This window comes from Mandrillus leucophaeus, unplaced genomic scaffold, assembly GCF_000951045.1.
Source record: "Mandrillus leucophaeus isolate KB7577 unplaced genomic scaffold, Mleu.le_1.0 Scaffold763, whole genome shotgun sequence".
Taxonomy (NCBI): domain Eukaryota; kingdom Metazoa; phylum Chordata; class Mammalia; order Primates; family Cercopithecidae; genus Mandrillus; species Mandrillus leucophaeus.
In genome coordinates, this window is record NW_012108286.1 from 735,913 (window position 1) to 763,304 (window position 27,392).

The 27,392-nt window shown below is 35.0% G+C and overlaps 1 protein-coding gene across 6 annotated transcripts in view; it reads left to right on the forward strand.

Moving 5' to 3' along the window:
• Window positions 1–4,514: 4,514 nt before the first annotated feature.
• MAP2 (microtubule-associated protein 2) overlaps window positions 4,515–27,392 on the forward strand; it is an 82,077-nt gene continuing 59,199 nt past the window's right edge. For 3 of the 6 annotated variants that reach the window (XM_011966526.1, XM_011966527.1, XM_011966528.1), the window contains exon 1: window positions 4,515–4,805. In XM_011966526.1, the coding sequence (XP_011821916.1) occupies window positions 4,544–4,805 (262 nt within the window). In that variant the 5' untranslated portion in view covers window positions 4,515–4,543. The remainder of the gene's footprint in view (window positions 4,806–27,392) is intronic. The other 3 variants (XM_011966522.1, XM_011966523.1, XM_011966525.1) reach the window with 2 other exon arrangements.

Genomic DNA, 27,392 nt, shown 5'->3' on the forward strand with positions numbered 1-27,392 from the left:
GCGCCTGTAATCCCAGCTGCTTGGGAGGCTGCCGCAGGAGAATCGTTTGACCCCGGGAGGTAGAGGTTGCAGTGAGCTGAGATCGTGCCACTGCACTCTAGCCTGGGTGACAGAGCAAGACTCCATCTCAAAAAAAAAGAAAGAAAGAAAGAGTTCAGGTTGCTTCTCAGCCTGCTCTATCAAAGCAGGGATTGTGTGGCAGATGCTCAGCTGTTTGGCAGTTAGGAGCAGTTAAGATCTGTGATCTTTTGCAATTTGGAGAGTTTCCCATTGCACAGTAGGAACGGAATGTTAAAAATTCCTAGTATCTCACAAGTTTTTTAGTAGATTTGGAGATAATTTGCCTTTGTCTTCACTTTTTTATTTTTATCTTTATTTGCTTAGAGACAGAGTCTTTCTCTGTCACCCAGGTTGAGTGCTGTGGCACAATCATCGCTCACTGTAGCCTCAATCTCCTTGGTTGAAGTGATCCTCCCACCTCAGCTTCCTAAATAGCTGTACTCAGCTAATTTTTTTTAAAAAAAGGTTTTTTTTGTAGAGATGGGATCTCACTATGTTGATCAGGCTGGTCTTGAACTCCTGGCCTCAAGCAATCCTCCCACCGCGACCTCCCAAACTGCTGGGATTATAGGCGAGAGCAACTATACCCAGTCTTTATCTTCTTTAATTGCACATTCATATAGTTTTCAAAGAGATTCGGGAAAAAATAATATTACATCAGGAAGAAGAAATTAAAGAAAGCTATGGTCACTTTTAACTATGTTGAAAATACCATTTGAAGAATAGAGATAATCTGTGACCCCAAAACTTTGATTAGAAGTACAAGTGAAATTTATCATCTTATGGGTGGTGTTTTAATAATATTATGTTGTGATTATAAATGAGTGTGGCCAAATAGTGTCTCCTTTTGTTCAATAAACTTTTCCCTAAAACAGAGGCAATTGTTTCAAGTTATATTTTCTGTAAAAGTAGTTTTGTCAGAGCCATGTTAATTTGAGTTTGAAATCTCCTAAAATGATCATTACTTACTAAATGGTTAGACTATCTTCTTTCAAAAAGCTCAATAAATTAAGAAGTAATACCTGATTAATCTGCATACATTTTAAGGAATATTATCTGAATAGTCTTACCAGGAAGTTGGGTGATACTTTTTGGGTAATAATTTTGATTTGTTTGTGATTCTGGTATTAAGCGAAATCAGTGGGGCTAGCCAGCCTTTTCTTCTTCCAAAATTAGCTTTTATTAACTAATTTTAACAATTCAAAACTCTAAAGCATTAAATACTAAGGAATTCATTTTTTAAATGTCTGTCCTCTTGAAAATAAATTATCTTAATATTTTAAATGGATGATTACCAAGTAGCACTCTTTCTATTTAAGTGTTGGTTTGCTAGTTTTAAAATAAGGATTCTTGGTCACTGAGAAATCTGTTCCAGAAAGTCCTATGGCAGGGGGATGAGAGAAGCCAAATGTAACTGAGAGTTGTGGGTGCTTATATTGTTGTATTTTCTTTTAATATTTGGTGGCTAGAACTCCTAGAGTTAAACATGGACTAAAGTACAAACCTAAATATTTCCCAGATCCTCTTGGGGATGTTAATAAATATGGTGTTAGAAAAAGTTTTGTGGCCAATTGGTTTGGGATGTTTTGCACATCACTGCCTTTGCCTGAGATTCAAATATCCAGTAGCACATCAAAAGCTTTCAGAAGGCTCATAGTGTTCCTGCTCATGTAGCTTAGCATCTCATCTGAACACTTTACCTCTGTGGTCTTCCTCTCCAAAACACATAACCTTAAACCAATCATGACAAAGAAATCAGACAAATCTCGATAGGGGGGTATCCTATGATTTATCTGATTAGTACTCCTCAAAACTTTCAAGGTCAAGGTCTTAAAGGAACCTAAGGAGACATGAGAACTAAATGTAATATAGTATCCTGGATCAGATCCTGAAATGAAAACGAAAGACATTAAGTAAAAACTAAAGTAATCTAAATAAACTGTGGACTGTAGTTAAAAGTAGTGTATCAATATTGGTTCACTAATTATATAAATGTACCATATTGATGATGCAAAATGTTTAAAATAGGGAAAACTGTATGCAGGGGGTAGATGGGTAGTCTCTGTAGTATCTGCTTAATATTTTTGTAAATTTAAAACTGTTTCAAAAATATAAAGCCTATTAACTCAGAAAAAGCTACATCAACAAGGCATGTTATTTATGTGAAACTTTTTCTATTTACAATGTTCTCTGTGTACACAAAATAAATTGGGCCATATAAGAATATGGAAATTTTAATTAAGCTCTTTGGTAAAACAAACAAACAAAAAGAAATAAAAGCATGTAAAGATTAGGATACTGAAGTAGGCAAGAATCTATCAGTAAAATGTTGCGATCCAAAAGGTCACAATCAGAATCTAGATGATTTCCTCAGTCTTTTACATACATGAAGATGCCACAACTCCATGGAAATACAATGCTTAGGCTACCCAATTAGATATTTTGATATGTGACCAGAAGAAAATGGCAGAATGGAGTGTAGAACACTGCAGAATGGTTTTTATAAAAAGATGTAGCTAATTTTTCAGTGTACACAGGGAGAGGTTAATTCCGAGAGCACTCTCTTCTCATTAGACTACCATGTCTGGTACATTTGCCACGAGTGTCTTAGGATATCCATTCATTCCTACACAATATCTGGGAACAGATTTGCAAGTAACTCTCATTATTGTACTCACCAAGTTTGCAGGCTCCTATGCCTATTCCAATGTTGTATATGTAATGATTAATGATATAATTAATAAATAATAACAAATGTAATAACTACTGTTTATTGAGCATGCCAGGAACTGTGTTGAGTCCTTTATTTTATTCTGCTTACACTTGGTAACAAACCAATAAACTAAGCATTGTTCTCATTTAATAGATGAGAAAACTCTCCTGTGCACACAATTCTTTACACATAGCGAGGTAGCAATACTCCCTGATTTACTCATAAGCCCTTCAAATCAATGTTTTAAAAGGTAAATTTTTACATCTTGTTTAAATATGTTCTTAGGGAAGATAAATAGAGCTGTTTTGGGAATCAGTTTTGGGAGAGATTTGATGCTGTAGTCAAATTGGCTTAAATGAATTAACTGATCTAGCTCTTCCTGCTATGAAGAGAAAATAGAGAGAGCAGAGGATAGCAACGAAATTCAGTTAAAAAACCCCAGACAAATGCTTGTTAGTAATCTGATGGGAAAACTTACTTTATTTATACTTTCTCCAAACAGAGCTTGGTAGTAAGAAGTGGATTTGTCTTAATATAACTTTTGCTTACTTGTTTGGAGGTCTTTGCTTGAGATACTTTTTTGAAAAAAGGAAGATGTTCTTAGTTTCCACCAAAGACAGTATTGTCTGTATTGTCATCCTTACTGTGGAGATGATAAGCCATCAATAAGGCTACATGGTGAGCAACAACTTTCCAAAACTGAGTGGTGAATCACCTCTTTTCAATTATATATCTAAACTTGGTAATATCAGCTTGTAAGAGAAGGTCATGCAGTATCTTCCATCCAATTAACATGCATAGAACACCTCCTCCACAACTCATTCATCCTTTGCTATAATTTACAACTTCCTGTTATATGTCAATGGTTTTAACTTTTTCAGATCTTATTCGATTTAGCTAAGAAATAATGCCATAAGATAGGATGTAGGCCTAATGCTATATTTATTTCCTTTCTCTCTGTAAGATTTATATTAATAGAAAATGTTATCTCCTCTTAGTCTATAGATAGGGTCCAGGAAAGTTTATTAAAAAATTAAGTTAAAGCTGTCTTTCTTTTAATTCACAATATCCAGAAAAGCATATCTACCTTTGGCTTTGATTGAACACCCTTGAAACCAATATGTTCTTAGGGAAGATAAATAGAGCTGTTGAACACCGTTTTGGCTAATCGTGACTTTCAGTGAGATCTAGAAAAGACAATAATTAACATTAGCCGTTTTGGCTAATATGTTAGTTATTGTCTTTTCTAGATCTCACTGAAAGTCATGATTGAAGAAAGTACATGGGATAATTTTCCATGGTATAGAATTCCTGCTGTCATTCTTCCTTCCGCATTTTCTAGCCAGTTTTCTCATACTGCAGATTTTCCCTATGCTGAAGGATTCCTTGACTCTACCGTACAGTCAACATTCAAGACCATAGTTAAATGAAAGTTCATTAAGATGTGTACCTAAATGCCAAACACTAGTTTTTTTCATTGTTCTTTGGTTTTTGTTTGTTTACAAAGAGGAACATGTGTAGAATGACAGTGATCTTATTTTAAAAGAATATTCCAGAAATGGTCTGTAAAACTCAAGATGAACTAATTGACCCATTCTTGATATTAAACATAGGTTATTGTACCTATTTTCTTTGACTATAGAAAGCCACTTGTTTGCTACAAACTTCTCCTATCTTGGTACAACCAATATCAGATCAGAAGATTTCCCCAAAGTAATAGCTGCTATTTTTCCTCTTTAAATTGCAGGAGAAATAATAAGGCATTGAAGAATGGCAGATGAACGGAAAGACGAAGCAAAGGCGCCTCACTGGACCTCGGCACAGCTAACAGAGGCATCTGCACACTCACATCCACCTGAGATTAAGGATCAAGGCGGAGCAGGGGAAGGACTTGTCCGAAGCGCCAATGGATTCCCATACAGGGAGGATGAAGAGGGTGCCTTTGGAGAGCATGGGTCACAGGGCACCTATTCAAATACCAAAGAGAATGGGATCAACGGAGAGCTGACCTCAGCTGACAGAGAAACAGCAGGTAACTAAGGGCTCTGCTGTCACCAAGTGCTTGCTTTGTGCTTTGAAGTCAGTTTAGTCTGAAAGTGAATTAATATACAGCACTGATCCTCTTTCACTAGTGCTAGGACTGAAATTCCAGTCAGTCAGAGGAAATAAAAGAAGAGAAAAATCATGGCAACTAACTTGACATTAGCTACATTCTCAATCCCATTCCCCTATTTAATTTTCGTCACGTGAATTTTTGCAGGCTGAGTATATGTATGTTTTGCTAGAAACTGTCGGCATTTTAACTCATTGAAAGAATATTTTACAAATAGTTTTTTTTTTTAATTCTCTTGAATGACTTTGTACCTAAATCCAATGGATTGATTTACAAGCATATTTTTAGAGCAGAAAAAAGCAAAATACATAAATATATACTGTAATTTTTTTAACCTATCACTCAACAAACTACAGTTGAGCATTTTCTACATGCAAGGTGTTGTGTTAGCTTCTGTGCCAGTGCATGTGCAAGACATGGTCCCAGAACTCCATGGATCAGATGATCTTGGAGTAGACATGAGACTTCTGCGTATGATTATTTGGATACAAAGCATAACATATAAGTGCCACATGAGCAGTATAGAAAGGCAGAGTTTAAAGCAGATTATTTCTGCTTTGGGCCAAAGATGGTGCACAAAACCATCTTGGGGTACTGCAGCAAATTCACAAGAATACAACAAGGTATTTTAAATATTTAAGGGGAGCAGTGATAATATCTGTCAAACACTGCAAGAACTATAAGCTCAAGATAATTTACAGTTTCAACATTACATTATACTATATTCCTTTAAGATATCATATCTTTGCAAAGATAGGTTTTCAGCAGTTGTTCTGATAAAAGCAAGTACCCTGCAGAAATCCATGTGAAATGGAAGAAGAGAATGATAGTGTCCAACCTGATTCCAGGATTTGAGAAGCTGTGCAGTGCCCCACAGGCATATATGTTCAATTTAGTATGAAATTGTGGTTGAGAATGAAATAAAAATATTATTTGCACGTTTCATGGTTACAATGAGGATTAAATAAGATACTAAAGTGTACAAAGTGAATGGCTCAAGAGACAATAACTGTTAGTTACTTTTATTATTACTGGTGGTAGTGGTGGTATCAATATGGATGACATAGCACTCTTGATCAAGCAACATTTTTCTAAAGCTGAGTATACACAACTTTAAGAAGGTGGAACTTGGGTGTCAGGTGCGCTAACTAAGAGGATTTTGAAGGGATTGCAGCATGAGGGGATGAGGACATGTTATAGCATATTGGTTGTGAGGAAGAAAAGAGTTAGTATGATATGTCAAGGTTTTTTTCACCATCGAATCTTGCAGTACCTGGCATTAGACCTTCAGTATTCCATAAATGTGTGTTGAGTGAGTGAGTGAATGAAGGAATAAATGAATAAATTCAAAAAGAAGAAAGTCCTCTTCACATTAATGGTGAAAACGATTGAAAAGTCTTACTTTGTCCCTTGGGCTCTCACCAGTTGACTCTCAGTGACAGTTATGAAGGCTTGTAATACACGAAAAAAAAAAATCACTGCAGTATGCTTGGTCATGCAGTGAAAATCAATACCATTCACTATTTCATCTGTTCAGTAGTCTTAAGTATTTGAGAGCATCAGAAAAATCTCTTTGTCAAGACAGTACGTCATCACCAGCTTCTCTGAGAAAATAATACACATTTAAAAGAGGCTAACAGACGTTGCTTTTAAATGATGGGTTTAGGAGCATCCAGAGTTAATTTTAAATTCAGCTCAACATGTATCAAACGCATTTGGTATTAGATTTGGGAGATTGATTACAAAGGTTTTGTGTGTATGTTCTGAGTGACAAAAATTGTAAACTGTCAGCCATGGGTTACCAGAGTGATAGTCAATCCAAACTAAACTATGGTGTGATTTTTAAATTAACTTTCCTCTAGAAATAACAAGCCGAGTATTGAATCCATGAGATATGCATGTGTAGAAATCTATAGAAAAAGGAAAATGTAAAATATTATCTTTTCATACGTACAGAGGATGTTCCAGTGGTGAGTTACTGTGCAACTAAATTTCTTTCCAAACTCCAATTTAACAAATAACAAATTTTATCATTCATGGTTTATTGACAGCTGTTTCACAAATTGTGTAATAAAAATCATCTCCAGCATAAACAGATGCTCTTAAATCCCAAATATGCTATTTAGAAATGCTATCATTTGATGATGGAGACTATAGATATGAGCTGACATAATATTTTGATGTGATTATTTTAAAAAGGACCAGGGATCTATACATCAGCTCACTGTTTTATACAATCTACCAGTGTATTACATTTTTCCCTGTAATGAATAGTTCTCAGGACACTGTTAGCATGAAGCATTTCTCAGTGACATCAGGTCCATAGCTGTATGTTGTAGTATCCAGGACATTACCGATTAAATCCAAAAATCTTTCTTCTACTTTCCTTTTTTGCTATAATCTTCTCTTTGCATTTTAAAATAACATTTTCTCGAAGGTTGTTTCTTTTTAACCATCTATATAAATAAGATCACATGATAAATAAATTGCAATCATCATCTTCTTCCCCCTTTTCTCCTTCATTAGAGTGGGCTCACTTCAACCAAGATCCTTACTTTTTCCCCTCATCCACTCCTTTAATGTTCATCTTCATTATGGGCAATCATAATTTTTAAAGATGCAAACCCATAGTCAGTGTATCCTTGATCTTATGCACTGACACCAGAGGGTGGGAGAGTGGATAATGTTAGAAGGCAATAATAATTTAAATTGGCTGGGGGCAGTGGCTCACACCTGTAATCCTAGCACTTTGGGAGGCTGAGGCGAGCAGATTGCTTGAGTCCAGGAGTTTGAGACCAGCATGGGCAACATGGCAAAACCTCATCTCCACAAAAAAAAAAAAAAAGAAATTAGCCAGGTGTGATGTCACACACCTGTGGTCCCGACAGCTACTCGGGAGGCAAAGATGGGAGAATCACCAGAGCCCAGGGAGATCGAGACTGTAGTAAGCTGTGATCAGGCCACTGCACTTTGGCCTGGGTGACACAGCAAGACCCTATCTCAAAAAAATAATGTTAATAATAATCTAGATTTTGTCCCTTTCTTTATGATTTAAAACTATCCATAGGAAGATAGAATAGGTTGCTCAACTATAGCATAATTTTTTCATTCTTTAAGATTTTTTACCACTAAAGTGTCCTTTTTAGAAGCCATGCCACAGAAGCATGAAAAAAAGAAATGAGAAGCTATTAATCATCTAGCCACTTAGGAAAGCTGTTGTTATAATAAGTCTAAAGTGTAATTTTTATCTTTGTCTTTGTTTTTTTAAATTTTTATTTTCGTGGATTCGGGATTACAAGTGCATTTTTGTTACATGAATATATTGCATGGGGTGAAGTCTGGGCTTTGAGTGGACCCATCATCTGAATACTGAACATTGTACTCAATAGGTAATTTTTCAACCCTCACCTCTTTTCCACTCTCCCCACTTTTTGAGTCTCCAGTGTCTATTATTTCCATCTTTATGTCCATGTGTATTCATTATTTAACTCTCACTTAGAAGTGAGAACGTGTGGTATTTGATTTTCTCTTTCTGAGTTATTTCACTTAATATAATGGTCTCCAGTTCCATCCATGTTGCTGCAAAGGATATGATTTTATTCTTTTTTATGGCTGCATAGTATTCCATTGTATATCTACACCACATTTTCTTTATCCAGTCATCCACTGATGGATGTTTAGGTTGATTCCATACCTTTGCTATTGTGAGTGGTGCTGCAATAAACATATGAGTGCAGGTGTCTTTTTGATATAATGATTTATTTTCCATTGGGTAGCTACCCAGTAGTGAGATTGCTGGATGGAATGGTAGTTTTATTTTCAGTTCTTTGAGAAATCTCCATACTGTTTTCCATAAAGGCTGTAGTAATTTAACATTCCCATCAACATTGTTTAAGAGTTCCCTTTTCTCTATATCATTGTTAACATCTGTTGTCTTTTGACTTTTTAATAATAGCTATTCTGACTGGTATAAGTTGATATCTCATTGTGGTTTTAATTTGCATTTCCATGATGATTAGTGGTGTTCAGCATTTTTTCATATACCTATTTGGCCATTTGTATGTGTCTTCTCTTGAGAAATGTCTATTCATGTCCTTTGCTCACTTTTTAATGAGGATTTTTTTTTCATGTTGAGTTGTTTGAATTCCTTAGTCCTTTGTTGGATGCACAGTTTGCAAATATTTTCTCCAATTCTGTAGGTTTTCTGTTTACTCTATTGGTTATTTCTTTTTCTGTGCAGAAGCTTTTAAATCTAACTAAGTCCCATTTGTCTATTTTTGTTTTTGTTGCATTTACTTTTGGGGTGTTAGTCATTATAGTTCTTTGCCTAGGCCAATGTTCAGAAAAGTTTTTCCTAGGCCTTTTTTCTATGATTTTTGTAGCTTCAGGTCTTACATTTAAGTTAAAGCATCATTTAAAAATTGCTTTCCAAAGTGTAAATAATAAGAGTAATGGCTTCTAATAATTCTTTTCTGTGTTATCTTTATTGAAGAAAGCAAGAGGAATGCATTTTGGTCCCCACAGAGTTTCAGCTCTGAAGATAATTAGGAGCCTTGTCTTTAAGTTTCAGTTACAGGGTTGGGGCCCAAACTCGTATTAGAACTTGTATCAAGATCTTATAAGAGGGCAAAGGGATTCTTTGCAAAATTTGTAAAATATTGACTGGAAAATTATTTTAGAAAATGGAAAGTGATCTTTCAAATTTTAAGGGAGAAAAGCAATTGATTTATGTAATCATTGTACATGTGACTTAACAGTGTAGTTACACTGGTTTTGACTTCATCTAGTATTCCCTTAATAGTATTATATCAAATCCTATCTTTACTGTGCCTGTTTATAGAATCATTTGGAATATGGCACTTTCTAGCAGCAAAAACAGGGATGTGCAAACAAAGTGGTAGTTCTGTTTCTGACCTTGCTCTAAAAAAGTAATAATTTTGCTGTTGCTCACTTTTCATCTAAAGGAGGAAAAAAAATTCTAATTTCTATTTATCCCTCAAGGATTGCTTACAGAACTATTATGGAAATATATATATATATCTACAGCTTAGAAATGTGTATAGAATTGCAAGCTGCCATAGTGCTCTTCAGTTTATAAAGCACCATCATATCTTTTATCTCATTTCATCTTTTTGCAATTTCCATGAGGATATCTGTCATTAGTGTCTTCTTTTTACAAATAAGATGACTAAGGCACGGAATGGCTGAGCAACTTGCCCAGTATTACACAGTAAGAAAGTAAGAGAGGTGAATTGTGACACAGTGTTCAGGAATTTCATGCTTCTCTCTTCTCAACTGTCCTACCCTCAAGAAGTGGTATGGATTTTTTTTTTCTGTCGTTTATAATTTACATGGCTTTATAAATATGCTACTCATTGTAAAAGCTTTCAAGACTTTTTTAGATGAGTGTATTTTTTTTTCTTGCTCTCAGGATTAATTTTGCAAATGTCAGGATTTTTTCTTTATTAGAAAACAGTGATGAAGTCCGCCACTTTTCTGTCACAGTTGTGGATGATATGATTGAAATCTGGAAGGGACCAGTGAGATGACTTTTCACAGTAGATCACATGACTACTACGAGAACGCAAGTCTCTTGCCCTACAGACCAGTGCTCCTTCCACCATCCCTATCTGCCACATTTAGAACAGCAGTTAGTTGCAGCAGTTATCAATTACAGGCAAAGCAGACAATTCTTCTATTCCAGAACTGCCACATTCATGTAATTTTAAGTGATATGATATCATAACTTTATTCCTAGTTTTCAATCTGAGTAGAGGAAAAGGGGAAGCAATTTTGAGATATTTATTGATACCAAAACATTTTTAAAGTATTTAAAGTCAGGCTTTAGTGATTTTTTACTATCGTAAAGTACAGTGCTGTGAACACTAGTAAAAAAATGCTGGTCACAGGCCAGGCGCGGTGGCTCACGCCTGTAATCCCAGCACATTGGGAGCCGAGGTGGGCGGATCATGAGGTCAGGAGATCGGGACCATCCTGGCTAACACGGTGAAACCCCATCTCTACTGAAAATACAAAAAATTAGCTGGGCGTGGTGACAGGCGCCAGTAGTCCCAGCTACTCAGGAGGCTGAGGTAGAAGAATGGTGTGAACATGGGAGGCAGAGCTTGCAGTGAGCTGAGATCGCACCACTGCACTCCAGCCTGAGTGGCAGAACGAGACTCCGTCTAAACAACAACAACAACAACAACAACAACAAATGCTGGTCAGGGAGTAGAAAGTGCCTACGTGACCATCAAAACCAGTATCAGCAATCTCCTTGGGTACATGTATGTGAAGATTAAAAGGCAATTCCTCACTATACTCCCCACAGTTTACCAGGATTCCTTTGTCTCCCCATCATTTCCAGGCATGCTATCCAGACCTACCCACTGCCAAAGAGGCAGGAATGGAAAAGCTTTTCCAGGCTTTGCGTTGTCACTTTTTCAGGGAGCTCGTCATGGAGCTATGTCTTCTAAAGCCTGGTCCTACACTATCACATCCACATAACTCCAGCAACCAAGTGACCAACACTCAGTTATATACATCTATTGCTGCAGTTATTAAGTTTGAAAACACATGAAGGAAAAGTTTGGCAGCTCTCACATGCAAAAAGCTGAATATGCCTTTCATAACGCTTTTCTCTCTGTTCTGCTTTTCAATCTCAAAAGATTCAAACCTACCTTTTCTCACCTCTCTCTTTCTCCCCTGCCTCCATTTCTAGATTTCGCGATTTACTAATGGGAGTCAGCATCCCATTTAAAATATGGCCTATTCTATGTAATATGATATTAATTTATGCAGAGCAGAATAGCACTGAGCCATTTCTCCTGCAAAATGACTAAAGCCATCCACACCAACCCCCCCAAGCAAATAAACAAGCTCGCCTAACAATGCGAGAGGTTGCAGATTTTCCTTTCCTAGTTGCCATGCCAACCACTCATTGCTCTGGCTGCCATTTCCCTGAGCTCCGCAGAGAGAGGAGTGTGCAGAACAGTTATTTAGCATTCAAGGGTGGATCTGCAGAAAACCACACAGCCTCACTGCGAAGCATCTGGGCCTGGTGGCACCGATGGATGAGGACAGAAAATGGGGATCTTTTCAGTGTTTTCCTTCTAAAGGTTAGGCATCTGGGGCTAGAAAGAGTGAGAAAGAACAAGGATTGATAGAAAAGGCAGTTCCACGAGGTTTGTATTGTCACGTTTGCTTTGTCCTATGTGGTCTCTCTACTAGGTGAAGCTGGTTGTGGGGATTAGTTTCAATCATAATATTTGGCTTGGCTTGTTGATGAATAGGATTTGAACCTAATTTAGGGCTAGCTTATATGGATATTATAATAAAGAATTGTGTCTTTTATTCTTGATATAATATGAGGTTGTATATAGCAGGTATTGCCAGCCAGAGCTTTTGATATTTTACAAATTAGAGGAAAAAACCAACGTCAGATAAAGTTTTGTTTCATTGTACAATTATAAGGTACTTTGTCCCATAAAAATCTGTCTTTGCTCTTTAGTCAAGTCTTAAGGTAGGATGAGATTTTCTTAAGATGGTAATTCTGAATCGAAATGTGAGGAAGACTTGGTTTCTCAAGACTTGTTTCCATTAAACCCTATGACTCAACAAATTGAGGTATGATTTTATTCCTTGGAATTTTAATTGCCTACAAACACTTCAAGTTGTAAAGAGCAAGGCTCTATCTAACACAATATAATAGGATATTTAAAAACTGAGGTTAATTGCATTAACATATACTTCTATGTGTGTTCCTCAAGAAAATTCCTCCCATGCACTGTGGAAATCAGTCTCGTTTCTTGTCTCGCTTTGTGCTAAATGTCAGAACTACATCACAAGCACACACACACACACACACACACACACAAAGTATTTTCTCAGATGTTTTGGTCCACTGACATTTTAAAAATTATTCTGTTGAATTTGAATCTTAATGCAACAGATTTGTGCCAATGACAATTCAGACCTATTTGTGAAAATTATTCTTTCTAGTTTGTTTTTAAGTGCAAATATAATTTAACTATCATTGTAATTTTTACTTGACCTTTCTCTCATCCTGTATTTTCCATGATCTTAAGTTTTCTCTCCTCTAATTTGCTGTCATGTTTGTCACCATATTTTTCTTTTAACGTTTTTCATTTTTTTTGATATTAAAAACACCTCCATTTAGATAAAAATTATAAACAATTCTTAAATGCTTTTTTATTTTTAGCGAACAGATGAAAGTAATAAGTAATGGAAGTGAGTCTTCTATATTCATTTTCGGACTGCCTAAGCCTTTGTTTTGGTTAGGATTATGCATGGCCTTTATCTGTCCTTTGTTATATTTCGAAGTATTTTCTCCTCACAAAAGAGAAAAAGAGAAAAAGATAAGATAAAAAATATAATGGTTTTGAACAAATAAATTGCTCAAATATCTTGAGAATATATTTCTTATCAAGCAATAATGTGTTTTTAAGTGTGAAATATATATATACACATATATATATTCTTTGTTTATATTACTTCTGAATGTCTGAGAAAGATATTTGCCACTGTATGCCAAATGCTGCCTTGTGATTTAGCATTGGGTTTCATTTTATTGCGGTTGGGAGGTTAGTAAGTAGACTGGAGAGTACCCAGCAGTTATCACTCCTCTTTTTTCCCCTCCAAGCTATTGAGATAAACTGACTCTTTCTGCTTCAGTGTGTCAAGCCTTTTTCTCTTCCTCTCATTCCCTCACACTTCACTGCTCCCCAGTACATTACATAAAGCACGTGCTTTGACTGTCAGGGGAGTCTGGAAATCATATCAGGAGAGGATGAACAGAACAACTGGTGCTGCATTGCAGACCTGGTAGCTTCAGCATTATCTGACCTGGCATCGTGAGTCCTGGGGGAAAAGGACACTAAACCGTGTCCTGCCGGCTCACTGTGTAGCTCGTCTCACTGAATGAGTCACCATTCAGCAACACTCATAGAAAATACAATTCAAAAACCAGCCAAGCTGACGAGCAAAGGAAGGGGAAAGCATATGTCATAGGTTCTCATGCAACTTTTAACAATGCTTTTAACAATTTTTGCAAATGCTGGGTGGTTATTAGAACACAGAAACAAGAGTAAAATGCAGTCAATTTCAGGAATATGCAAGAAGGCATTAGGCAAAAATAGAAAAGAAAGGAGGAATCAAGATTCAGAGAAAAATCGTCCTAAATACATATGATTCAGCTTAAGCATCCTGAAAATCCATATTTTTAATTTGGAAACACAGGTCAAAGTGATGCTGGCATATGAGCACCTCTGATTCTTGCAAAGCATCTCTAGTATGAATGATCGGTCCTCTGACTGGTCTAAAATTTTCTCTTTTGTGACACGTTACATTTGCCGAATGTAAATGGGCAAGTTTACATTGTGGTGTTTTCATTCCCATGCAGCATTGTGCAACAAGTCATAGGAAAAACATTTTGGAAGGGTACCACCCTACAGCAAAGGTTCTCAGAAGTCTACCATTAAAGATAAAGAGCTGTTGTTGATTTTATTCTCTCAAGTGAGTCTTCCTCTTCTGAACACCAAGCACCATGTTTATATCTTGCTAATGCAATTGATTATAGCAATCATTTTACTGAAGTTACTTGTTATTTGTTTTTATTCCAGTCACTAGGTTGGAAATGCTTTGAGGTAAAACCTGTACTTCATTCATCTTTCTTTTCCTTTTTGTATATAACACAGTGCTTATTTTCTATAATATGTGGGTGCTAGAACATATTTTTTGAATTAATATAAAGAAGAGAGGGCTGGGCATGGTGGCTTATGCCTGTAATCCCAGCACTTTGGGAGGCCAATACGGGCGGATCACTTGAGGTCAGGAGTTGAAACCAACCTGGCCAACATAGTGAAACCCTGTCTCTACTAAAAATACAAAAATTAGCTGGGCGTGGTGGCATACACCTGTAATACCAGCTACCCGTGAGGTTGCAGCCCAAGAATTGCTTGAATCCAGGAGGTGGAGGTTACAGTGAGCTGAGATAATGCCACTGCACTCCAGCCTGGGCAACAGAGTGAGACCTTGTCTCAAAAAAAAAAAAAAAGAAGAAGAAGAGAGAGAGTATCCATATATAGTTGTGAGAATGGAAATCACATAAACAAAATGGTCTACAAAATTTGTACTACATTGTGAACAATAAATCTGCAGGAAAGACTATGTTAGAAAGGAAAACTGTGGCTAACGCCTGTGTCCCAGCACTTTGGGAGGCCAAGGCAGGCAGATCATGAGGTCAGGAGATCAAGACCATCCTCGCCAACATGGTGAAACCCCATCTCTACTAAAAATACAAAAATTAGTTGGGCTTTGTGGTGCACGCCTGTAGTCCCAGTTACTCAGGAGGCTGAGGCAGGAGAATCGCTTGAACCCAGGAGGTGGAGGTTGCAGTGAGCTGAGATCGCGCCCCTGCACTCCAGCCTGGTGACAGAGTGAGACCCCATCTCAAAAGAAAAGAAAAGAAAAGAAAAGAAAGAAGGGAAAACTGAGAATGAAGAGGTAAATCAAGAAACTGAAAACAGTCGAGATTCAAAGTAAGGACTTTAGAACTGTTGGTTAGGACAGAAAGAAATTAGGTAGGAACTCCAAAATACTGTAGTGAAAATACATAGTGGAAGACTTAACTTGTTCTGAAATTGGGAGTGAGAGTTGGGAGTAAAGAAAATATATCTTTGACTGACGATAGCTGTATAAGATATCAAATTGGAGATATTTTCTTGATGATGAAAATTACTGAACTGAAAATAATATGAAAAGTCCAGATAAATGAACTTTCTAAAAGATAATCTAGTGGTTAAGAAATACACAGATACAGAAAAAATTTTCATGTTCATTTCTGCAGAATTGAGGCCAGTGTAATAATTGGCTTGGGTTGAAAATGCCACCGAAATATCCTGTAAATGGAACTCTATAATGCATGTCCTTTTTGATCCTCTGACTATAAATAAGGATTGCTGCGCTGTTCTAGGTCAGGAGCTCAAGTAAATCTCATTTCTGACAAATGGGCAATCTAAATCTTAAAGCATTTGGATATTCTAAGTCATGGATTTAATATGTGCCTGCATTAAATGAGTATACCAGTATCATCTTGGAAAGATATTATGTATCCTATTTTTGAAGACCAAATGTCACCAATGCCCTTTATTTTCTCTATTTCATCTTTGAGTCTATAAAATTATTTGCAAATGAGTTCTTAGATAGTAAACAACATTTTCATATCAAATTGGGAAATTTATACATTAACTTTAGGAAAATACTGTGATTTCGGTTAAATATAATTCCTTAGTTTCATTTTAGTTTTCATTTTTCACTTAATAAAAAGCTTCCTGTGATCCATAATTTTCTTTTTTCCTTTGACATATTTGAATGAAAATGCTCCCATTTACATTTTCTAAATCTAATCATTAAGTATCTCAGTGTTTTTAGTGAAATTCTTCTGCAAGGAGGAAACTAATAATAGCAATAGTAATTATCAACTTACTTTTATAAGCGCTTTAAAAAAATAAATCAGTTCACAGGATACTTTTTCTCCTTATTGCATTTTGCATCTTCAGCCCATGTTTGTTTATGTCTTTCTTTAAAAATTGACTTTGGTTGTTTTTCTCATCAGCTTGAAAAATAGAGATTTGTGACTAAAGCTTTAAAAAAATTGGAATAAACTTGCTTTCCTTTGAGCTTTACTGGAACACAAATGCTGACCTGGGGAAAGTGGCTTTTTCTCCAAATATTGCACTAACTTGGTGTAGGTCACAACGCATGTAAGATATTTATTTTCTCCAAGCCAGTTCTCATCTAGTTTTTTAGAAGTCCTGATTGCTATAAGAAAAGAAGCAAATAATTAAGTTTGAAGCAAATATAGTAGCCACTTAACAAAAGTCACATTTTAAGAGAGGAAGTTCATTCAGTTCGGATAGCTATAGTCCGCTGCTCTCATGTAAATATCTGCCATCCTGAAGAAAAATGTGTTACGAAATGCTCTGCAGACCACATTTAACTTGCACATATGATCCTAATACAACATCAAAAATACTGCTCAAGGAGTTGGCTATTTTGGTGACACAGGTTCCCTTTCTAGTTGGATTTCACTCTTTAAGGGTGAACATAAATTACTCTAGTTGACAATTTATCATCTTATGATGGAATTACTAGATAAGTTTGAGTTTAATTTTTTTGATGTGAAGAAAAAAAAAACTCCCCCAAATTATACTTATTTTAAACTAAATTTTATAATATTGAGCATTTCTTCAATCCTAACTGGAAATGCTTGAGTCTCCGGAGGCCTGAATAAGGGTAAGTTTCAACTTTTCCCTGTGTTCTTTGATACAACTGAATGTGGAAAAACTACAGTATGTAAATAGAAAGTGGTTTGCTTTACCAGTTCTGTGGGAAAATGAAAATATGAAATTTTTTAAAAGAGTATTTTGGACACTCTAAACTCTATTTAAAATGTTGAGGTATTTCTTGTATTTTATGCTATAAAGTTTCAGGTAAGACACTTTAACATAATGATTGCATTAAAACAATACTACTCTTCCTATAGTTTTAGATCACCTTCTAGTTGTTTTCAGATCATGTCATTCCTGCCTCTTTGTTTCATGTGTGCATTTCAGAACTATCCAAGAAAAAGAGCAAAAACAACAAAGTTCTCTACTTTTATGAGAGTTTTTACTTTCACAATTTTTTTTAAGAAAACAAACCCAAACTACAAACTCACATAAAATATTTTTGGAGGGGGGTGGCCTCTGTGAAAGTTGGGAGAAAAATGACTGATAAACTAGCAAAGGGAAAGGAAAGGAATCTGAGAAACCAAGCTATTTTTAGGCATATTCTTACAACCAAGAATTGGTCAACTGCTTCATGATCAGGGCTCCTGTACATGAAATACTGAAATTGTAATTTCATTTTGGAAAACAAAGGTACAAGTCCTGATTTAGAAATTTTTCTTCTATGTTGGGAAGAAAATAATATATTTTTCATATATTATCATGGTAAACTGAATTTTCATTGTAATATTTTCCTAAAAATTTTAAAGCCTTTTAATGAAATCTGATTTTCCATATCCTCAGCAAGCCCCACGTATCTATTCCATAAGATTGTGATTCTCATTCCAAATGAAGCTCTCTTTGTAGACCAAGTATGTTGTAGGGGTATAGTAATATCTGCCTACCTAGGACCAGCCCTATGCGGAATTAGAAAGTAAATGAAACATGACTTCAGCACTTTTCTATCTGTTTCCCCAATCCCATCTCTTCATTTTCTTCAAGTCAGCAGGCATATGCTCATATGCCTAAAATCCCGCCATAAATCCCATTACAAAGCTTAATTTCCTTGCCCTATATCAGGCTACCTACCTAGACAGCATCCTATTCTTACATTTTTCTCAACTCTACCACTCCATCAAATTTTATCTACCTTTCTTTTTCTGCTGGGCTCCTACAATAGGACAACCAGAGCTATCACAATAACAAGTTATAGTTTTGTGCTTCTAGATATCATTTCTATTCTGATATAAAACTTCATTGTCTTCAAGTAAAGAGTGAGTTCTTTGGCAAGTATAGGTATAATAGAGATGGAATTCACACTTTGAAGGTACTTCTAGAGGTGTGCTTGCTATCAATGAGAAGCAATACAGTCGAGAGACGCAGCTACAGAAAATGACATAAATAAACAATATCGAAGCAAAATCATCAATGTAAAATTTTATTTCAACAAACGTCCGAGAGATGTTTTCTAAAGATTGGTATGTTATTTGCAAATTTCTCAAGGTACTTTTGAAATTATTATTATTTATTTTTTATTTGTCTTACATAATGAAGAATTAAAATTAAGAAATGTATTTAATAATATTTTCCATGGGATGCATTTATCAATACAGAACCTAAAAGAAATCATCTTTATTCTAGAATATTTTTGGCATGAAGAAATTTTAAAATTCTATTAAAGTCTTTGCTTTGTACTATCATAATGGTATCAAATACAAATATGCCATTGACCTTGCACTTCTTGCTATAAAAAGAAGATTTGCAAAGTCTCTTGATTTTGCTACTTACAGGTCTGGCAAACAGTGTTTTAACTATCATCAATTTTACATATTTAGAATTTTTCCAGTGAAGGTGCTCCCCTTCTCTTTGGTTGTGGCTGAGCTTTTATTTAACAGCATTATTAAAGAAAGAATAGTAGGATGGTTCAAATTTACTTTACTTATTCTTTTTTTTAAGTAGGTATTTCAGTTTTCAGAAGTTCATAGTGTAATTGATTTTACTGTACCTCCCCCATAAGATTACTAAAACATGATTATCTGATTATATATTCAGTTATGATTTGAAAATTATGAAGAACTACCATGTCTATTTAATATTGACTTTTAAAGTCTGCCAAGTCATTTCAGGTGCTGGTGTAGAGAGAATCTTTGCAGACAATACCTTTGTAGCTATAATGACATAAAATATGCAGGCATAGAAAATGAACAGTCACTTATTTACAACATTAGTAGTTAGTGAGAAACTTGCTAAGAAGAAAGCAGATAAGGTTGATGATTGCTGCTGTTTGTGAATTCTTAGAAAGGTGATGGGACGGAAAGGAGGTTTAAACACTTATGGAGTTTTAATAAGGAGTTTAATAAAGAGTAAAATAAGGAGGTTTAATCTAATTATGCAGAAGTCATGTTGGTTTTTCCATGTGACCATTGAGTGTACCTTATGATGTATTTTGAACAAAGTGATTTTTCCTATCACATGGCTCCTAAATTCCATATGATTCTAGGTCACAAGGCCTCCAAAGATTTGCTAAGTTATGTTAGGGATGAGAGAGAAGGATCAAACAAAAGTTATTTAAGCTGCTGATCTTTACCATTTTATTGTAACAAATATAGCTTCTCCTAGAAGAAAGATCTGTGTTTACAGAGGTAACTAGTAAAGACTATTCTTGGTATATAGAGAACTTAATTTCAAAAGTTTATTCCAATGACATACTTTTAGAATCTAGAATTATTTTTTCCATCATATCCTCTTGTCTCAGGCCAGCATTGACATTCCTATGTTTTGCAGCTATAGAAGCATTGATTTCTCCATAAGAAACCCTAGCCTTGCTCCTTGTGTCCAAGACCTGTGAAGTATCCACATACAGATGAGACTTTAAAAGCATGGACAGACCTCTATGTGCATGAGTACTAACACGTGCATACACACACACACACACACACACACACACACACACGCGCACACACACACACTATTGCTTTTCTGCAAGCACACTATATTTTATATTTTGTTTATCTCACAGTTACTCTTTCCCAGGGTGGATTTATTCAAGGTCTCTTTGTTTTATTGGTATTTTATTTTCCCACTAATATTATTTAAAATGTCTCATGCTACATTCCTTTAGCAATGTCATGTATTTTAAAACTTAATGAAGAAGAGAATATAATCCAATTTCCCCATATCTACAAAGAGTAGTACAATTGTAACAGTTTTGACGAGATTCAAAAGAGAACATTTCAGAGTTCCAAAAGTACTGTCAGTTCCCTCAGTGCCTTGATGATTGGATTCAATTTGTTGGTGTTAAAGCTATTTGAAAATTTTAGGGGAGCAAACCTCTCTAGAAATTTGTCTTTCTCAAGTGAAGATTGATAAAATATTACAACCTTAGTTAATCAGTAAATGTGTAATATATGGGCCACAAACAACATAAAAATGCAATACATTACTCCATTGGACACCCCCAATACCACCAGCAGTAGAAAACCTTAACTAGAACATGATAAATATAAACCTAAATTGTAATGATATTGGCTTACTGTATTTCTTCTGCATAAATGTGTTTTCTGTTTCCCTACTTTCAGCTGGGCACTTAAAATTAGAAGCAAAATTTTCCAGTAGGTACTATCTCTGATTTGTGCTTTTCTAATTACTTTTGACTCCGTAATGTAGTGTTTTTAACCTATGATGTCCTTTCACTGATAATAGTATTAATTTACTACATTTTCCTCCTTGACCAAATTTAAATGCTAGGCCAGTTCTACTAAACTCTAAAGACTTCATCTGAGTACATTAAGGTGTAATCTAAACAAGATCGTGGGTTTGAGCATGTATGTGGAGGTACAGGAAAAAAAAGAGCAAGAGAGGGAAAATTATCCTGTAATTATACACTGTACTCACAATCCTAGTCTACCAATTTGTAAATCCATTTCCTAAGAGGACCATATGAGTGACTGTGGCAGGATCAGTCAACATTTGTGGCCACTACTAGTAAATCTTAAAGAAGAAAAATAAAACATGTCCTTCAACAAGATTGCCCCTCTTTAAACAAAATTTAAATGTAGGAACACCGTATCTTACTCATCTTTGTATCCCCCTAATGACTAAGAATAGCTCCATTGTCTATAACAGGTGCAAAATAAATTCTCTTAAATTTAAGTACCCATCAGAGCCGAATTTTGTGCCATCATCATTCCTTTATCTTAAATGCATTTGTCTTTGTTAACTAACTTCACCTCAAATGCATTTTTCCCCATAAACGAAATTGATCCTTGTTTTAATCACTAAATCTTTAGAAGAAATATCTGGGGGAAAAAAAAAAAAAAAGCTGGTGGGCAAAGATCTGTAGCTGTAGTGTTGGCCAGTGTGACCCCTGAGATTAATAGACGTCTGTCTAGGGTGAGACATGCCAATGCTGGCCTCTAATTAATGCAAAGGTGCCAGGGAAACAAACAAACAAAAACCCAAGAATTTGCTCTTTTAATTTCCTCATCAGTTGATTACAGGAAATAGTTTCAGAGGAACCATTTACTCTCCAAATTGAGCAAGGAGTAGAAGCAAAGAACTTTTCTTCTTTCCCTATTTTTATGAATTCGTCTAGGGTCTTTGTTTAGCAGAGTGCTTCAAACTACACAGTGCTTTCCTTGTTGATTAGTTTCCATCAGCAGCAGCAATTAGTACTGGTTTCCTAGGCAACCATTCTGTACCCTACTGAGAAAAACCTTTTCTTGACAGGAGCATTCTGTCTAAAATTGTTTTGTTTTCCTTCTTCCACAAGCGTACGGTAAGCTTATTTGTCATTTTCTTTGAACACAACATTGTTATACCAAAGATTTTTAAAACATTTACAGGCTTTTATATTCCATATGGTTGAATTTACAGCCACTGTGTCTTACTTCTCTCTTAACAACCTGAAAGAAATCAACAAAAATATGTTCTCAAGCCTATGCTGAGGTGCTTGGATTTTTTTGTTCACAGTCTAATTGGTGAACCTTTGCACGTTCAAGTAATCATAGCTGGTCCTGCTGAAAAGCCACAGGGTACAAATTCAAAATCAAACTTATGGGTCCACAAACAATGTTACATATCATTCAGAAACAAGTTGAAACTTCCAGGATCATTGAAAAAGTTTCATCTCCGTTGATCTTGTTATTAATCAACCAAGCAATATTGATAGATAAATATAACAAAATAACTTTAAAAATGTGCTAAAAGCAAAGCCTGAGGTTGTCTTAACATTTTTGTTATGGCAAATAGTGTGATCAGAAGAGCATGGCAGTGGTGCAGCATGAATCAGCATTGGGGAAAAAAACAGAGGGTCATGATGGCTATAACTGCTGAGTAGTATGATATGACAGTAGAGCAAAGTTTACTTTATGTACCTTTTAGTTTAAATAATCAGTGGCAGGAGCCTGATGTATTGTTTGTTAGGGTTCCAGTAGTGGCCCAGCATTTAAGCAACGAGGTACTCATTGGGAAAAATGACAGAATCATCTCAGTGTCTGACAAAAACTTTCAGATCTTACCTACATTTTGTCAATCAAACGATGTTCATAGAATTCAATGATAACAGGACATCAAGAGTGATTAAAACAGTGGTACCTAATTTAAATAAGCACTTGATTTATATTATTTTATTTAATTGTTACAACACATCAAAAGATGAACACTACTTTTATTCCCACTTTATAGATGGGGAATCTGAAGGTTAGAGAGATTGTTACTTAACCAAGGTCTTTTGGCTAGTAAGAGATGGAGACAGATTTGATCCCAGGTTTGGTGACACTAGAACCTACTTTTATATAAAATACTGATGTAAATCATAACAATGTCTAAATGGGACAAGCATATCTTTATCCATTATTTTGCCAGTTTTTCCCATCTGGACAATGTGTAAATATGTGTATTGAATAACATCAACAAGAAATGAAAAGTGCCTACTGTAACAACTTGTCATACAAGGTTGCTTAATAACCTTGTATAACAGTGTGATGTTTATTCATTAGTTAGGTGAAATGTTTAAGTAGCTTAGCATGATACTGTTTGGGTTTCATCAAGTAGTTTTCAGTGGATTACAGCATTTCTCAATTAGTTTCTCAAACTTATTAATCTCCTGTATTTGTTTCCACCAATATATTTCCTTAATAGGAAGAAAAGGTATTTTTTGTTTCCAGAGGACTACTTTGATTCTGTTTTCTAAATACTGACCCCATCTTTGTTTCCCAAGAAAAGTTTTCAAGACAGATTTCACATTTTGTCTTCAGGCGTTTACCTGGATAGTGATGATGGGCTATCATCTATTGCTCTACTGCCTGGATTAGATATTTAAATCCTTTATTCTTATCAATCTTTAATCAATAGCATTTTTGGAAATTATGAGATGAATTTTATTTAGAAAGGTTCCTTTTTAATGTTTTCCCTCTAATTGATTTGAGAGCAGATCCAAGTTGTCACTCATGCATAGCCATGACATGACTTTACAGTCATGTTATAAGATTATTACTTATAGAAATTGTCTCATCATATTGATAAAATATCAATATGATAAAATAGCAAATAATAGCAAATTGCATTCAAATACCAATGTAAGGGTCTTACTGTAGTGCAAAAACTACTGTTAAATACATCAAAATCCTGACATTCATTCACAAAAGAGAGAATGGAACATTCACAAAAGAAAGAATACAAAAACGTATTATATACACTTATTTACTAAGATAATTTCTAACATAAACTAAAAAATGTCCAGTGCCAGAACATTTTAGAAGTTCGAAAGAAAGATAATTGAGCCTTTCAAAATATCAGATTACAATAAGCAGTTTTATATTTGTTTAATGTTTTCAGCTATGAAGATCAATGTTACCTTTCAATTACATGTAATGAATAATAATTCCCCAATTTATGTGTAATCTAGATTTATCTTTAGTCTTCTAAACAACTAAGTCTTGTTTATAACTTTACACATATGTTTGGAAGAAAAAGCAAGAATAAAAGAATAGAAAGTATAAAAAAGTATTCTACAGGAATAGAAGGTAGAAAAAGTAAGCAATGGAAAATTAAAATGTAGTCTAATCAAGAGAATTTTTCATGTCACCAATTGTGTTCAGAATTAGACAGGATTATCATACCTTATAGAGCACTGTCTAGAATAGACAGTCCTGAATTGGTACTTGCTGGACGGAATCTTGAGCAGATGGTAGCCCAGGACCTATGCATCCAGGAAATTGGGTGTGAAACCAGAAAATAAATAACAAAGACAATATTTACTTCTCTCATATCTTTGTCTTGGAAAAAAATACTTCCCTTGTCCATTAACGTAGCCATCAACATCAGTGATATTGGATTAACTATATTTTCAGATGGTTATAATAACAATAGCCTAGTTGGGCTGACCTTTAGTGCATATCACGATTGCTCTTTCTTTAAAGCAGAAATATTGAAGTAGAAGACTCAGAAAAATACATGACTAGGGGAAAATAAAGATGCGTTGGTGAAGGACTATCTGGAAGTTTTTATTTTGTTTGTATTCCAGGCCGTTATATAATTATGTGGCAAGCTGGTTAATATGATTATGTAATTGAGTCCCCACAACAACCTCTGAGACAGCTACTAAAATTGTTTCCATTTTATGGATAAGGCATCAAAGAAAAATGAGATTGAGCACATTTCATAGTATGAAATAACTAGAAAGTAGCAATGCTGGAATTTGTACCCACATTTTCTGAATTAAAGTCTGTGAGATTCCCTCTGATGTGTACTGTAAAAAACAAACAAACAAACAAACAAACAAAAAACAGCAATCAGTAATCCCCTAAATATATAGAAAGACTGGATGGATGGATGGATGGATGGATGGATGGATGGATGGATGGATGGATGGATGGATGAGGCATTTAATAGACAAATGTAGAATCAGTGAAGAAATTATATATATAATCACACACATCATAATCATTACATTTATATTTTTCTAGGTCTGATTTTGTGACTGTCTTTCCTTGTCTTCTGAGTTTGTTTGGAACCTTTATGGTTAATCTGCCCTGAACTTTACACAAACCCTGAGTGAATCTGCTCGTGTCCCCAGGAGCCATGCTATAAGGATGAAGCTCACCCAGTAGATCTGCTGATGAGGGTTCCAGTGAAAGAAGCCCATTTCTTCCTTCCTTAAGAATGCTTCTGTCTCTGCTAATGGCAGCCCTTACTTAGAGGAAGATTTTCAATTAATTGGACCAACTGAAATTCCCAGAACATTCTTAGGCTCCTGTTTTCCTAAATTCACTGGTGAACTTTATATTATAAAATGTGTTATGCCCTATTTGAAAAAGTTTAACAATATTATTTTCTAAAAAATCCTACAGATAATATGTCAGTTAAGCCAACAGCTTGTTTGACTATGCTAAAATAATGTTTCTCAAATTCTCTTAAATTCCTTCAAAGAAGAAAAAATTTATCAATTCTCCCTCGGATTAAGTTTTTTTTTTTTTTACAACTTTTGGTTAAAAATGTACAAAAATAAAATTAACTTATTCATTAGTTCTAATTCCATTATGGGACATAAACACACTTATAAATTCATTTTCTCCAAAACAACAAAACCAGTAATATTCAAACTCTCTGCTGCTTCTCATCTACAATAAATGATACTGCTTTGCTGAAACTAAATTATCACTCACGATTGAAATATAGTACTGGCTGATACCGTGCCTTTGTTTAAGTTGGACATTTCTATACTGAACCGGAGGCAAGTAATACTTCTATTCTCCTTTTGTCTCTGTTTCAACTATTTTCAAAGTCTATTTATACAGTGTACCACAATGTTATTTGGGCTACACTTGTATGACCGCATCCTTTATGTATTAAATCCACCGCTCCTTTCTTATTAGCTCTCAACATTTAAAATAATTCTCCATGGTATCAAAACTGTAACCTAAAATACAATACCAAAGAAAAAGACTGAAATAATGTAGAATTGCTCTGTTATAATTTGCTCATATAACCAATGGATACTTATTTATTTTGGATTATCTTCCCAATCTAAAAAAAATTAATACATGTAAAACACTCTCAGGCCCTAAAAATATTTATCAATAGTTAAACAAGAATGCAGGATCCCCATTTAAGAAATACTGTTTTGATATATATATATCAAATTCTTAATAATAGAGTAAATAAGATAATTTGAGGTTTTAAGGTTACTAAATGTAGTAACAAGCATGACTTATTTCTGAATTTTTGTAAATATTATGAACAAAACCTTTCATATTAATTTTCCATTCTGTCAAAAAAAAAAAATCCTGTTAAGCATCCAATCTGAGTAAAACTCAGTAAGAGAAGCTTCAAGAATTGTGTATTGCAGCACTATTCATAATAGCAAAGACATAGAATCAACCTAAATGCCCATCAATGATAGACTGGATAAAGAAAATGTGGTACATACACACTGTGGAATACTATGCAGCCATAAAAAAGAACAAGATCATGTCTTTTGCCAGGGCATGGATGAAGCCACTATTCTTAGCAAACTAACACAGGAAAAGAAAACCAAATATTGCATGTTCTCACTTATAAGTAGGAGCTAAATGATGAGAACATATGGACACATCAACATCAAGGGGAACAATACACACTGGGGCCTATTGGAAGGTGGAGGATTGGAGGAGGGAGAGGATCAGGAAAAATAACTAATGGGTACTAGGCTTAATACCTGGGTGATAAAATAGTCTGTACAACAAGCCCCCAAGACACAAGTTTACCTCTGTAACAAAGCTGCACATGTACCCCTGAACTTAAAAGTTAGAATTGCAACAATAACAGAAGAGAGTCCTTGACTTGGGAAACTTTACATAGTGTGGGAGATAAGCCATGTGAACCAGGACAATTCTGTGTGAGATGTACTAAATGCCATAGGAAGATACTACAGTTTGCATACATGCTAATAGAAAGATGCAAGAATGATCCAGAAGACATAAAGGTCCTATATATATCCCAATTTCTGCCATGATTGTTCCACCTCTTTATTATACTCAATTTTCCATAAATCACTGGGGTGCTAGAAGAAGCTACCTCACTCTACTGATTTTTAAATATTTTAATTGCATTAAAAATTAATATATGTAAGTGGCGATTCTCAAAACCTAAAATAATTCTTTTTGTAACATTATTAAGCAATTTAGATGTCTAAGCAATATCTTTACAGTTAATTTAATTTTCTGTAGCCCTTTTTGTG